This window comes from Camelus ferus, chromosome 27 (genome assembly GCF_009834535.1).
Source record: "Camelus ferus isolate YT-003-E chromosome 27, BCGSAC_Cfer_1.0, whole genome shotgun sequence".
In the NCBI taxonomy this organism is placed as follows: domain Eukaryota; kingdom Metazoa; phylum Chordata; class Mammalia; order Artiodactyla; family Camelidae; genus Camelus; species Camelus ferus.
In genome coordinates, this window is record NC_045722.1 from 9,546,349 (window position 1) to 9,562,089 (window position 15,741).

Sequence of the window (15,741 nt, forward strand, 5' to 3'; positions counted from 1 at the left end):
GTGTATCTCCTTTTGTGAAAGTGTCTCTTCAAATTTTTGCCCATTTAAAAATGCTTTTAATTGACTTATGAGAACTCTGTATATATTCTGCATATAAGTCTGTCACAGATATGTACTGTGAACATTTTCTACCAGTTGATGATTTGTCTTTTTATTTTTTTTTAATAGTGTCTTTAGATGAGAAGAAATTTTTAATTTTAATGAAGTCCAATTTATCAATTTTGTCTTCTTGGGATTAGAGCTTTTTTTGTCCTAAGAAATTAGGCCTGCTTCAAGACCATAAAGATATTTACCTATGTTCTCTTCTAAAAACTTTAAGATCTTAGCTCTTATGTTTAGGTCTACAATCCGTTTTAAAATAATGTTTATATATGGTGTGAGGTAAGGGTCAAGGTTTATTTTTATTTTATGGAAAAGAACTTTCCTTTTCCTACTGAATTACCTTAACACCTTTACTGAAAATAAATTTACATGTGAGTCTATTTCTAGACCCTCTGTTATACTCCATTGATCTATTTATCTAAACTTAATGCTAATTCCACACTGTCTTAGTTACTGTATCTTTATAGTAAGTCTTAAAATCAGATAGTGTAAGTCCTCTAACTTTGTTTTCCTCTTTGTTTTGGCTATTCCAGGACTTCTGTATTTCCATATAATTTAGAATCAGCTAGTCAGTTTCAACAAATAAGACTGTTGAGATTTTTATTAGAATTGCATCGAATTTAGAGGTTACCTTGGAGAAAACAGACATTTTAATAATATTGAGTATATCTCTCCATTTGTTTAGGTCTTCTTTAATTTTTTATGCGATGCTTTGTAATTTTCACTGTCAATGCCTTGCATATTTTTTGTTCAAATACTTTCTAAGTACTTTATGCTTTCTGATGTTTTATAAATAGCATTGCTTTTCACTATTTTAGTTATTAAGTTCAATAATTTTTGCCATATGTAGAAATATAATTTTTATATAGTAACTTACTATCCCATGACCTTGATAAGTCTGCATATTAGTTCTAGTAGATTTTTTGTAGATTCCCTAGAATTTTCTACATCTTATGCTCTGCAAATAAACAGAGTTTGATTTCTTGCTTTTCAATCTTTAGATTTTTTTTTTAATGCACTGGTATAAACTCATTTTGAAAGGCAGCTATAAGGGATATATCTTCTACATATTCCATTTTCCCTTTCATGTAGATCTGTTTTGGCCTCTGAAAACTCGAGTCGTCTTTGAGGTGTGTTCCTCACCTTCATTCTCCAGAGCTAGAAAGGAATAACTTTCCCCCCATTCTTCTGATTTCTATGAGAAGGGGTTTGCCCTGAACAGTTCTGCCAAGTTGGGAGGGAGACTGTGTGATCTGACTTGTGAGCTCGGGTTAGCACTAGGCATGAGTAACAGAGGCCCCCTCGTTTGGAAGCCACCTGCCTGCAGCCATGCAGCCTGTCCCTGTGAGAGGAGGTGATGACGGTCCAGCTCCTCTAGGACTAGGTCGCCTGTCTGGTTACTCGGGCTCATCAGCATATCCTCCAGCTCCCATCCTAAAGTACGTGCTCCAACTTATCCTTTTACACACAGGTTGTATATGGGCTCTCACCTGTTTTGACCCTTGTCTAATGTTCCGGGGAAAGAGGGGTACCATTTCCTGGAACATCACAAGACCCCCCCCAGTCAGGACTTCCCTAGTTTATCTCCATTTCCTAATGCATGGTCCTCTTTTATTGAAAGCATTGTTCTCAATCCTGACTATACCTTAGAATTATTTTAAGGGCTTAAAAAAATATCAAGGCCCAGGCTCACCCCCAATAATTTAAATAAAAACATAGGGGTGGGGGTAGGCCATCTATTTTTTTTCAAGTTGCCCAGATTTGAATGCAGCAGGCAGAGCTGAGAACCACTCATCTAAACCATCAAAACTATCCTGCCACTATCCATGCTGTAGGTCCTCACACAGTTTTGAGGCCAGCCTGATTCCCAAGACTAAGACATGTGAGATGTGGTCTTTTGTCCAATAAAACAGTAGCCCCATTTCCTTTTTATCTGATAAAAATATCTACCACATTTTTAACGTAAAGCTGCAATCTAGACCTCCAAGACCAACAAACACATCTAACATGTGTGGGGAGGAAGGCCCCAGAGGGATGCTAATGCAGAAAAATCATGGTATTTCTGAGTCAGTCACTTGGACCTTAATAGAAAATCAATGCTTATCATCCCAGAGGCAGAAAGTCCAAATGGTTGACAGGCCTAAACAACATAACACAATAGAGGGAGTAAAAACTATTCAACTCATGTAACGTCTGGACAGCCGAACACAGAGGCCATTCCAAAGTGGGCCTTAATAAAAACTATAGAAAGCTGTCACAGACAAAGACACAAGTGCCCACACACTGATGTCCAAAGTCACGTGCCCTGGCCCCACTATGAGACTCTCCCATGTGCTACTTTAATCCCTGAATGCTCACTGCCTCATTCTCAAAGTTCCTGCACAAATATGCCAAAAGTTGGTACCGGAAGAGGCCCGATTAAGAACCACATGAGAAGTAAGACAAAAGAAATAGAGACCATAAAGGAACCAAAATAACATTTTATTCCTGGAGAAGCCAGTACTGGAAAATGCGGCTCAGATCTCTGGGCAAGAGGGCTTCCTTATTCTGAACCCTACACTCAGACGGACTTAACCACCCAGCACAGAAGACCCTGGACTCCTTTGGGCCTCACCTGCAGTGCGGGGTCTTTATCACGAAGCACACAGCATGGCCAAGAGTGATTCAGAACACGTGCTCTCTGCAGACAGGCCGAGTCCTAAGGGGAAGGGGAGGGGAAGGCACTGATTGACACACACCCCTCACTCTGAACTCCTGGAGCAGACTGTCACTTGTGCTGTGGGGCGGAGTTAGTGGTGGGGGGGCGGGGGGGACAGGAGTGTTCTCATGGAGTGCCTTAGGAGGACAATTCAAGACTCCTCTTACAAAGAAGAAAATTTGAAAGTGGCATCACATTTTAAAATAAAATATTTAAGGCCAATAGAAAGGAGTTTGAAAATACAAAACAGATCACTTTTAAGTGATTGAAATGAAGGCTAAATTACCCATTATAAATTCCAAGTACACCTAAAAAGGAGAAGAAAAAAAAACTTTGGATAAAATCTCAATAAAGTGGATTAAAATAAAAGATAATAGACAAGCTGTAAAATAATAATATAAAGTTTGAAGTTTCGAAAGCTAGGTAAATGAGAGCAAAAGGGAAGAAACAGGACCAAGTGTGGAAGGAGTGTCTATAACACCAAAAGCATATGGAAAATTCCAGATTCCCAGGGAAGAGATTGACAGGTGTTCTCTGGTTTAGATGCATACCCCTGGTCCAATCAACTGTGACCAGTGGGTAGGGTCACAAAGCTCAGGCTGACGGGGTCCCTGTAGAAATTATATGTGGGGCAGACACTCTAAAAGGTTAGCACGACAGACAGAGAAACAGCATGGCCCTGAGAGCTGAGCTCTGTGGCATTCATTCAGCGAGTCACCTACCTCCCCTAATTCTAATTTCCTCACCTGCAAATAGGAACACTGCAACTGTCTTAGTGTTTTTATGAAGATTAAATTAGAAAATGCACATGAAGCAAATGACACAGCTGGTCCAGGAAGGTGCTTTCTCCTCCACCTCCATGAAGGGGAACATACCGGCACCTCCTGCTGATGGGGCAGGAGAGGAGGGCAGCTGCTCAGTAATGCAGGCCTGAATTACTCCAAGCCCAAAGGAGGGTCCCCAAGGGCCCTCAGTCCCAGGGCAATCTCAGGAACTGGAACAAATCTTCCTAAAGGAGCCATAACATCCACTTTGATTCCTAGCCCCTCCCCATGGCTTACCTCTGAGGCAGAGAAGACCCAAGGGAACTTGGCCCAAGTTTGGGGTCTCTTCCAGGCAGATGAGTCCACGTGCATAAACACGGTGCGTTTTTATGGACACACTTCTGGACACACTTCATTAGGCCTTGTTCACGAACACTCCCTTGACTCTGTGCTCTGACATCTCTCTAGTGCTTCTCTGGACTTGACCTCGAGGTGAGCATTTGATCTCCTTAGCTGATCTCTTATTTTTCATACACATGACTTTTCATTCCCCCTTCCTGATCACTGTACTTTTACTCACACTGAGTAGGCTCATACTTCCTTTGTCAGCCCCTAGAGACCAACCCTTGGTGCCGCCAGATCTCTGGCTGTCATAAGGACGGACACCAGGTGAGTCTGCTGGGACCCAATCCATTCACCTCTACAGCAAAATAAGAGATGAGGAGTAGGCAAGGCAAAGGTGAGGGTGGGATCCCAGCTTGAAGCTAAGCAGTGTCCACGCTGAGGGTCAAACACACCTGGCAACACCTATTGAATTGGGAGATGCGCCCATCAGGCGTCCATTTGTTTGAGTGATGGCGAAATCTCAGAAGAAAAGAACATATCCTCAAGGAAGCAGCAGCCAGGTAAATAAACTTGATCCACGTACGAAGATCTCGTACCCATTTATGTTTAGAACTGTGGTAGATAGTGTCTCTGCTCCCTTACCTTGGCCCTCAGGTTTGGAGGCTGGCTAAGGCAGTTCAGTTCTGGTCCACGTCTCCCTCTGGCAGGCAATCTGGGCACGTTCTCATGGCGAAGATGGAGGTGCAGGAGTGCAGGTGGAAAGGCTGAGTGCTTTTCAAGTCTGTTTATACCCAGACTATTACCGTCCCACAGGCCAACCAGGTCACAGGGTCGGGCTTGGAGTCAGAGTGGGCACAGGAATCTGCAGCTTGATGACTGTACTTAAAAATCAATTCAACATTAAGAATAACCAAGGCCTTTTGCCAACAGTGTGTCATATTTATTGGGCTATTCACAGGTCAGCTAAAACACCATGAAGGGAAAAGACCAGATGCCACCAGTAATGTCAGGAAACAAAATATTTAGCAATTCTTAGGTTCAAGTGTTGCATTCCATCACAGTTTGAGGAATATGGGCAGTTCATGGACAAAACTGCAACGGCTACCATTTATTTTTAGCAACAAGAAGCACGTACATTTATTTAACCAATGACTTTTAGGACAGTCAGCAAAAAAAGGAAATAGGTATTTTCATGTAGCTAAGACACGAAACTCATACAAATTAAATTGATACAAAATACATTATAAAGAGAGCACACATACAAAAGTCATTAAGTTGGTCAAAGAGCAAGAATGCCGCATAACACCACACTGAGAGAACACTGGTGCGAATTCATTTCAGTTATGAAAGTTTGTCCAGAGTCTGAGTTACACATTTACTGAGGTAAAGGCACAATCACTTCAACATAATTAATGGGGAAGAATCCAGACTCCCCATGGAGCATTCCTTCATACCAGTTTTCATCTATCTGATTGGTAAGTGTAATGATGTCCCCTTCTTTAAATCCTAGTTCTCCTTGGTTTTCTGGTTCAAAGTCATAGAGACCACGACAGCAGGGCTGGTCCATGGCAATGTTAGAACCTGTCCGCATCATGTGAAGACAAAAAGTACAGGTTAACAGGACTAATTACCCACAGAGAACTGCAAAGGTGGAGAGCTGGAAGAACCGTGAAGAGCGGGCCCCTGCCTGCCTTCCCACGACCAGGCAGGCTCACCCTGCCTCATGGGTGCTGTGCTTGTGGCCTCGCCCCTCGCTGCCCCCCTGGGCCCGTGGCTTTTCTTATCAGGGACTCTCAGCCCGAGAATGCCGGTCCAGCCCCTCTCCTGGAAGCAGCGGCTCACTCAGCTCTGCCTGGAGCCAAAGGGAGGTGCAGAATTACACGGCCCAACCCCTGGCCTCAGGGAGCTCAGAGTTTCTTTCTGGAGACTGCACAACACACGGGAAACATTCAAAGAACAAAGATGAGGTTGTGTACCACTTATAGCTCAGAAGCTCAGAGGAGAAGGAAGCAGGGCAGGTCGGGGTGGTTAGGGACATATTCCTAGAACTGGTGACCAGGAGCTGGAACATGGCAGGCTGTGAGACCAGAGAGGGATGAGCAGAATCTCTGCAGACCAGCCTGAGGTCTTGGGATTGTTGCTGCAAGCCAGAAGTCTTCATAATATTTTTAAATTATTTTTTAATTTCAAAAAGAGAGAGAGAGAGAAAGAATAGGTGTATGTAAAACTGAGAAAAGTTAGCTGTAAACCACTAACGAAGAGACAGCCAATGTTAAATTCACATCATGGCACAGAAGCTTCCAGATACCTTCATGAATATATTTATGTATTTACATATAGCTGTTTTCATAAAAGAATCTTCCTGTATATATTATTGTGAACATCTTTCCAGGTTACTTTTAATTACTGACCAGTTATCAACTAGATCAGTATAACAATTTATTTAACCTATCTCCTACTATTGCATATTTAAAGGACCTCCTTCCTTCCTTCTCTCCTTCCTTCCTTCTTTCGTTCCTCTTTCTCTCTCTTCCCTTCTTCATCCCTTCCTTTTCATCTTTCTGCTTGTTTTCTCTTGGCTTTCATTGATAACTTTTTGAAAAATAGCCTAAGATACGTGTATTTACAAATACGTGCAATTAACTCCTGAGGGTAAACTTCTAGAAGTAAACTGGCTGTTTATAGACATAAATTTTTCCAGAACTTTCAACATTCACTTCCAATGTATTTTTTGATCATTCTTTGTCTTTTAAGTATCAGGAGCCCCTTTTATTACTAACTTTTATATTAATCCCATATCTGTCATTTTTGACACAAGCAGCATTCCTAGCTTATCTGATTTTTTCATTTTGGAGAGCGTGCTGGGGACGGAGCAGGGAAGAAGGGTTTCTGATTTGTTTTGTTACCCATGCAGAAAGGTTAAATAGCATAAGCAGTCAAACTGATAAAACTTCATGGCTTCCCTTCCACATTTACATAGAAATATTGAACTAAATTTATCCCAATAATTTTCAAAATTAATTTTTAATGTGAAAATATTTTCTTTCAATCCACCTGGATTTTGGCAAATAAAGGTATTATTTATGCTTAATAATGTTTAAGCAGTTATCTCAACACAATTTATTAAATAATCGATTCTTCTCCACTGATTTCAAATGCTACTTTTATCTTTATCGTATATTTAATTATCATATGCACTTGGATCTACTTTAGGATTTTCTACTTTGCTCCACTGACCCATTTTGGTAACTAATCAAATCATTCTAAATACTATAGCTTTAAAATAAATGCTAATAATTAGTAAAGCAAGTTCCTTGTTGTTACTTTTCTACAGGCCGACTTCAGAGATATTGTAGGTTTGGTTCTAGACCACCACAATAAAGCAAATATTTTAATAAAGCAAGACACAAATTTTTTGGTTTCCTTGTGCTTATAAAAGTTATGTTTACACTAAACTGTAGTCTATTAAGTGTGCAATAGCATTGTATCTTAAAAAACAACATATATGCTTTAATTTAAAATATTTTATTGCTAAAAAAATGCTGACCGTCATTTGAGCCTTCAGCAAGTCCTAATCCTTCTGCCGAACGGTCTTGCCTCGATGTTGACGGCTGCTGACTGATTAGGGTGGTGGTTGTCCAAGGCTAGGGTGGCTGTGGAAATTGGAAATTTCTTTAAATGAGACAGTAATGAAATTTGCAGCATCAGTTGACTCTTCCCTTCATGAACGATTTCTCTGTAGCAGGCAATGCTGTCTAGGAGCGTATTACCCACGGTAGAACTTCTTTCAAAACTGGAGTCAGTCCTCTCAAACTCTGCTGCTTTATCAACTAAGTTTATGTGATACTCTAAATCCTTTGTTGCCATTTCAACTATCTTCACAGCATCTTCACCAGGAGTAGATTACACCTCAAGAAACCTCTTTCTCTGCTCATCCAAAAGAAGCGACTTCTCATCTGTTAAAACGTTTTATCATGAGATTGCAACAATTCAGTCCCATCTTCAGGCTCCACTTCTAATTCTAGTTCTCTTGTTAACTCTTAAGGGCCCTAGGATTTTCAGAATGATAAGTGACTACTGGCTTCAATTTCAGGTCACCAGCTGCATTAGCCCCTAACAGAGTCAGCCTGTTCTTTGAAGCTTTGGAAGCCAGGCATTGACTTCTCCTCTCTAGTTATGAGATTCCAAGATGGCATCCTCTTCCAACAGAAGGCTGTTTCATCCACACTGTTGTTTAGAGCAGCCACCTTCATTCGTGCTCTGAGCTTGGTCTTCTGGACAACTTGCTGCAGCTTCTATATCAGCACTTGCTGCTTCACCTTGCACTTTGATGTTACGGAGACAGCTTCCTTCCTTCAACCTCACGAACCAACCTCTGCTGGCTTCAAACTTTTCTTCTGCAGCTTCCTCACCTCCCTCAGCCTTCACAGAAGTGGAGAGAGTTAGGGCCTTGCTCTGGATTAGGCTTCGATTTAAGGAATGTTGTGGCCGGTTTGATCTTTTAATCGGGTCACTCAGACTTTCTCCCTATCAGCAATAAGGCTGTTTCCCTTTCTTATCATCCATGTGTTCGCTGGGGTAGCACTTTTAATTTCCTTCAACAACTTTTCCTCTGTATTCCCAACTTGGGTAACTGTTTGGTGCAGGAGGACTAGCTTTTTGCCTGTCCTGGCTTTCAACGTGCCTTCCTCACTGAACTTAAAGATTTCTAGCTTTTGATTTAAAGTGTGAGATGTGTGACTCTTCCTTTCACTTGAACTATTGGGGGGGGGGGCATTGTAGGGTTATTCATTGGCCTAACTTCACTATTGTCATGTCTTGGGGACTAGGGAGGATGAGGAGAGGGAGAGAGATGGGGGAACAGCAGGTCAAGGGGAGCAGTCAGAACACATACAACATTTATCAAGTTCACCACCTTATATGGGCACAATGCGTGGTGCCCCAAAACAGTTATAATAATAACGTCAAAGATCACAGCTCACACATCACCATAACAGATATAATAATAATGAAAAATTTTGAAGTATTGTGAGAATTACCCAGATGTGACAAAGAGACATGAAGCAAGCAAATACTGTGAGAAAAACGGTGCCAAGAGACTTGGTCGGTCAACGCAGGGTTGCCACAAATCTTCTATTTATATATAAAAAAAGCAATATCTGCAAAGCATAAGAAAACAATTTCCTATTTCAAAATTTCCTATTCTCATGAAATCATTCAACCAGGTAAAGTTTAGTATCAATGTATTGAGTTTCTCCCACAAAACCTCATTTCCATTTTAACTGGATCATATTTTTTGAGTAATAATAAGATTAATTTTTTAAGATTATTTTAAAATGAATGGCCATTGCATGCCTTGAGGAAATCATACTTATGTGTTATACATTTATCCTATGTCTAGACTGGATTTGTTACTATTTTATATTTTTACACCTATATTTAAAAGTGAAATGACTTCTTTTTACATTCTGGTCATGTTTTGGTGTCAAAGAATTTATAAAATAAACTCTATTTTTCTATTTTTTTAATATTTCAACTTGAAGATTTGATTTTTTTTAAATGCCCCCAATTATCTAGGCCTATGGGTTTCTGAAGACAGAATGCTTTCTAGGATACCTTATGACAGTGGCTTGGTGTGTCTGGGAAGGACATATGGTCGCTCCACTCCAGTTCCCTATAGAGTCTAGGGTACACGTGGCCTCAGTGGTTGTGGTTCCCACGGTTCCATGTAGAAGAGCCAAAAGTGAGAGCATGTGCAGAGCCTGAGGGGCTGCCCTGGCCTAGTGCGGTGATGCCCCACAGAGCGGCTGGAAGGCAAGCATCACTGATGAGCTCCGAGGGAGACCTGACTGTTCCAGTGAAGATGGGGCTGGAAAGGGGCTAAAATCTACCCCAGGAAAACCACACACTCCATCTACATGAGACCACCACATGGACACAGGCCATCCCAGTAGACGGAACATGCCACCCAGAGGGAGACCAGGGAAGCCTGCATACCACCAACGGCAGACACCTCATGTCCTCATTACATCACCCCAGAGAGGGAGGTCTGCAGAGGCAGGGAGGCAGCATCCCGGGGCAAGACCATGCCAGTTTCATGGGTTTTGTCCTTTAAGAAGAGGGCTTAATCCTTTCCCATGATTGAAATATCTGCATATGTTATCTCACTTCTGCCATCCTATTTTATGTTTTCCATTTCTATTCCCTTTCTCTATCATTATGAAACATTCTTATTTCTCTCTCTGTCCAGACTTCAGCTGAGAGTTCAAACGAGGTCTGCGAGACCAAGTTCCTTCCTCACCAAGTCTTTTACAACCAACTAAAGAGAGAAGACAAAGTTGGGTTAGTCAAATGCGAAGCCCTTTACAACACTGTAAGTCAATTATACTTCAATTAAAAAAAAAATGAGAAGCCCCTTGGTCCTGGGGGAGACCGGGAGGTGGAAGCAAATTCACCGAGTAGCACCCATTTCTCCAACAGGGCAGTCCCGAGTTGGACTAAGGTGGCCCCGCTATTTCCTTCTACTGCAGGGGTTCTCAACCTGGCAGCACATTAAAAAAGCCCAGGCTGAACCCCAGACCAATTAAGTCAGAAGCTCTGGCAACGGGATCCAGACATCAGGATTTCGAAATTTTCTCAGGTGTTTCCAATTTCTAAGAGATGGTGTGAACCACCAGCCTAATGGCCCTCTTTTCCTCCAACTCCTTGGACCAGAGCCTGGGAGAGCTGGCAGGGGAAGGGAAGAGGGGGCAGGTCGGGGAGGGCGGACCTCTTCTTCCCCTCTAGGTAGGAAGCACCTTCCCAGGTGGTGGCATCCAGGTAGGTCAGCATTTTAAAAACTGGACCGCCCGCACTATTCTCTCTAGAATCTACCTGATGTTTCCAGCATTTAGATGGCTCCTTCCACGACAGACTCCCGTCCCACCCTAGATCTGTATATCATGAACTGGGGAGCAGAAGGATTTAAATAGGTTCATTATCTTGAATTTGAAGTGAATAACCGTCAGTGAGTTCAAGGCACTGGGGAGTCGTGTGTTCGCGATACAGAACTTTCCATTTCCCTTTGGAAATACAGCTCACATCTGGGTGTGAAGATGGATGAGGGCAGGGCACTGAATCCCTGTGGCAATTCAAGCCACTGAGTCAAAGTCAGTTTTATTAATGAATAACTGTTTTAATGTGGTCTGATAAATGATTAGTATTCTTTTATCATTTCTCCCACTACCAGTTTTTAATAGAGACAGAGTCAGGTGCCAAGCCCCATGGTGGTCTTGGGAAGCATTTCCTTGAACACAAAATGTCTATGCTGGAAGGGTCTTCTGTGAACCCTCCTCTTTTTGACAAAGAGGCAGCAGTGCTTCTGAGAGGCCACAACATCCTGGCCCCAGGGCTAATGGCAAAGCCAGAATGAGACACCAGGGCTCCAGACCCCAGCCTATGACCGCCTTCCTGATGGTAGCTCCTACATGATCCATAGATCAACCACTGCCATAGGTTGCCAAGAAATTTCACAGACTGTCACACCGACTACAGGCCTAATTGTATGTGTATATACATATATATATATTTTTTCTTCCCATTGACTCTGTAAGCTACCTGCAATGACTAAAATAAATACTAAATGGCAGGCATGTACTCACCCCAGCCACGACCTGTGTGTGCACTCCTGCACACAGACACTGAGCAAATCAGGGGAAAGACACGTTACTCACTTCTCGCTTCATTTATTCCAGGCGAGGGACCACTGCCCACACTGCCTGCTTTGCTCTTCTAAGAGCTAGAAACCGACCATACTCACATCACACTCCATCAGCAAACGAACCCAAAACATGGCATCTCTCCTGAGACCCCTGTGTGGAGAGTCCCCAGGCAAGAGTTCCCCGACTCAGGGAAGGTGCGAGCACCTGACTCTCCACCTGCCTCTGCACCGCTTCCTGCACAGAGCACAGGCCCCAGCAGTAGGGGCACCTTTACGCCCACCCCCACCAGAGCCCAGGCCGGCGCTCCTGAACGGCACTCGCAGCAGGACGATATTCTGAAATATCACCCGATGCATTTGTCCAGGCTGGGTTGTTTTTGCCACCTGGGACCATCAACCCAAGTAGCTGTGGCCCCCTTTACTTTAGGGAGACAGTGGAACCTGCACACAGACAAGCAATCAATGTTCAGCCTGGAAGTTCAAAAATGATGCCATTTCAGTTGTGAAATGGTGTGGATGCCAAGGCTTTCCAGCTCTCATGCCAGAGTCAGGGAGGCTTTTAAGAGATTTAAGAGGCAAAGGGGTGGGGGTGGAGACTTTTGAGTTCCAAGGAGCTTGAAGAACTCAAAGCACAGAGATTTGTTATTACAAGTTGTAGAGAGGGAAGGGCTGCTTCCTGCCATCCAGAGAAGACACAGGAGCTCTTCCTGGAGTCAGGGAAGAGGCCTGGAGAGAGACGATGGCAGGCAAGAAGGCTGAAGTGCTCCCTGGATTCCACCCCGGGGTTGGGGGCTCTTAGCCCCACTTCCCCGTGAAACTCTGGGAGAAGCAGGCTATCAAAGTGACCTACCAACCTGGGGGTGCTGAGCACAGTGGAAATGGCAGGTGGTGTAATTAAACAGAAAGGGAGCCGGTGGGGGGGGGGCAACCCTGGGCTCCCCACGAACTGTGAACACATCTCCTCGAGTCCCAGCACGAAGTGAGGAAAAGCCGAGGGGGCAAGTGGACCAGAGAGGGCCTGGGGTTGGGCACACAGGCTCCGAATGCAGAGATCTGGCAACCCAGAGGCAGAGGCTTGGGCCCCAGACCCAGGACCAGCCCTGAGTGACGAGTTATCTCAGCTGTGGGAGCAGTTAAGCGTGAGACAAGCTTCCTCACCTGTCACCGTAAAGTTCCCTAAACTCCCCCAGTGCGCCCAGGCAACCTCCTGGGGTAGAGAAGGAGGTAGGAGAGAACCTTTGAGGAAAAACCAATAGTCCTGACAGCAAATTTCAACTGAATTGACTGGGTTTAAATCTCGAATTGACAAAGCAATAGGTGGACAGTCTGTGCTTTCTATTGGAAGGGACGGAGTTACCTTGAAATGGCAAGATTACATTTTTTTCCACCATTAGAAGAAATGGAAAAAAGATTAATTTTTTTTTTTTTTGTTTTTGGCCAACAGTAGAAATGGAAAAAAGATTAAGTTGTTTCCACCATTGGTCTAAACGGAGGCTCATAAGTAAGTTCAGATAAAGAAAGAAAGTCCGTGCCCACTTGAGTCACAGTGCGTGAATTTTCCCTCTCCCCAGAGGTGGAACCCAAAAGTGCAGGCAGAATGGCGACAATGTCGTCAGTGGGATCTTTCCAACTGGACGAGGCACACACGTGCACTAGATGCCCGAGTGCCTGGCTTCCCAGGATCCGAAGCCACGCCTCTGCCCAGATCTTCCCAGCAGAAAGGATGGGTCCCACCTGGCGCCCCATCTTTGTTGAACAGCTACCCCCTTTTCCCCTGGGGTCTCACACCACCATCTCCACCTCCGCGCTTTCTGGTGCACGTGAGCTCCCGGCCAGCCGCCGTGGCCAGCCGCCGTGGCCGTGGCCGTGCGCGCTCTAGAACAGGCAGCTGAATCCCCAGCCCCAGCCATCCAGCGAGGAGGCCGCCTCTCCTCCTGCCCTGGCCGGGTCACCCGTGTTTATTTTCTCTCACTCCCGAGACCTGGCTTCACGTAACATGAGAGCAGAGGTGGGAAAAACACAGTCTTCCTTGTTAAAGTGCTGAAACAAAGATTATTTTAACAGAGAAAAGGGAGTGTCCCTGTTAAATATTTATTATTCAAGCTCTGTTCCACATCATTAGGGAAAAAGAGAGAGAGAGAGACCCTACCACGAGAACTTTAAGGTAGCTGGTCAGTCAGCGCTGCATTGGCAACACACAGTAAGCAGGGAAATCGCGTTCTCCCTAAAATAAATTTCCCTTCCCTCTTGGCAATAATGTGGTCCAGTTCCTAACAATATTGGGTCCCCTCTTATTTTAACAGCAGGAAAATTCTTTGGATGCCCTTCCTCTGACCCCACCTTTTGTTTCCCAAAGTCCCTGCTGCAAAGGACAACTCACATGTACAGAACTGCCGGGCACATTTTATTCCGATAGCGGCTGTCCCACAATTAATTCTGCAGTCCCGGTCAGCCACAGGGATGAAATAATAACTCTCAATATTTAGTATCTACCATGTGCCAGGACAATATTCTAAATGCCTCAGAGATATCAGCAGATTTAATTTTCAGAGAAACCCTCCCTCTGATAAGGTAATGCTATTTCCCTCAATTGATGGATGGAGAAATTGAGGTTCAAAGCAATTAAACAGCAGTCTGAGACGTGACCCCCGTCTAGGTCCAGGGTCTGTGCTCTGGACCACCATGGCATGTGCCCGCTCTGAAAATTATTAGCTAGTGAATGCATGCCCACTCAGCTTCTGAGCCATCCCTGGCCGAGGGGGTGGCCCATCAGCTGGGCTCGGAGTGAGCTGGGGGATCCTCACCTGGGCGTGCGCTGGGAGATCCCGGGCGTTGGGACGCTCCTTAGGCGTGTTCGCCCCCTAAATCCTTCTCTGATCCCGGGGGGTCTGCCCACAGCCCATCTCTCCTTGCCAGTCACTCGAGGGATGTCCTTCAGGTGCTTATTCTCTGTCCTGCTTCAAAGTGAGCAGCTCAGGCTTCCATTAGAATAAGTACGTAAATAACCAAACAAAACCAGTGTCTACTCCAGGTGATGGATTAGACACCAGAGTGGAGATGCCATCTGACAGGACTGGCATTCCTGCAGCCTGGCCACCTCATGTGCTCCCTCCCTACTCCCTCTCTGCCACATGCCAGGATCTGCCAGCCTGTTCTCAAAGGCTGTATTTCTAATCCCGACTTTGAAGGAGATAGAGGTGGAGGAAGAAGGCGTGGTCAGAGGGGCAGGGGGCATCCTTCTCTCTGTAGCACTAAAAATCACAGCTCTTTAGCTGTCCTTGACCTCGGCTTATTTTCAGACCACCAAAGGAGCCCACCATACTCTCTTCTTCTCTGCTGGCCCTGACTTTGGGAATTTCATTACCCAGAAGCATTTGGTCAGAGCATCCCAGTGGAAAGGCCAGTTACAACAGCCCTCTGCTCCTGCTTTTCTTCTTTTTTTGGTGGTAGGGAAAGAGGACGGAAAGAGGTAATTCACACAACTGCTGTCGACATAAGTGCCCATCAGGGTGCGAGGTGTGGGGTCACTGGAAGCTACTGACCTGAGGAGGGCTCTTTGTCTTTTAGTAAGTGCCCCAGACTGCTGTGCCTTTTGCGTTTTTGTTCCTGCTTTTTATAGTTTCTCTCTTGCCTCCCTTGTAGTCAGGCTGCGACCTGTCACTTTTTCCTGCTGTCAGTGGGCCTTCCCGAAGCAGTCCCTCAGGCCTTTCTAATCTGCTGCTTCCAATCTGCTGTAGGCTGGGGAATCAGATAACCAATAATGTAGTGTTAACAGCCGCTGTGCTCGAGGCTCTTACTCTGCAGAAGTACCAATCCTGCCCAGCACCTCTTATTTACATGATCTAATTTAATCCTTCGAAGAACCCCGTGCAGTTGGGGCAATAATTCCCGTTCTTTTGATGACAGAATTGAGACCCAGAGGTATGGAGTGAAAGCCAGGGTCTCCTTCTGACCCACTTAACAGTAAGGCCTGCAGGTGACACCTGTCTTGGCTGGGTGAGCCTGTGTTCTGCTCGCTTCCCGGTCTCAAGTCCAGGGTTCAGAGGTGTTTCCATATTATCTCTGCTACCCATGGGGCAGCTAAGGAACAGGGAGGGAAGCGCCTGATGCCAGGTAGAATCAGTAGCCCTGTT

The 15,741-nt window shown here is 44.7% G+C and overlaps 1 protein-coding gene across 4 annotated transcripts in view; it reads right to left on the minus strand.

Annotated features, from left to right (window-relative positions):
• Positions 1-4,827: 4,827 nt before the first annotated feature.
• Positions 4,828-15,741, minus strand: part of SH3GL3 (SH3 domain containing GRB2 like 3, endophilin A3) — a 105,363-nt gene continuing 94,449 nt past the window's right edge. For 2 of the 4 annotated variants that reach the window (XM_032469132.1, XM_032469135.1), the window contains one exon: positions 4,828-5,490. In XM_032469132.1, coding sequence (XP_032325023.1) covers positions 5,285-5,490 — 206 coding nt within the window. In that variant the 3' untranslated portion in view covers positions 4,828-5,284. Of the gene's footprint in view, positions 5,491-7,456; positions 7,563-11,506; positions 15,347-15,741 lie in introns of those variants that run through there. The other 2 variants (XM_032469133.1, XM_032469134.1) reach the window with 2 other exon arrangements.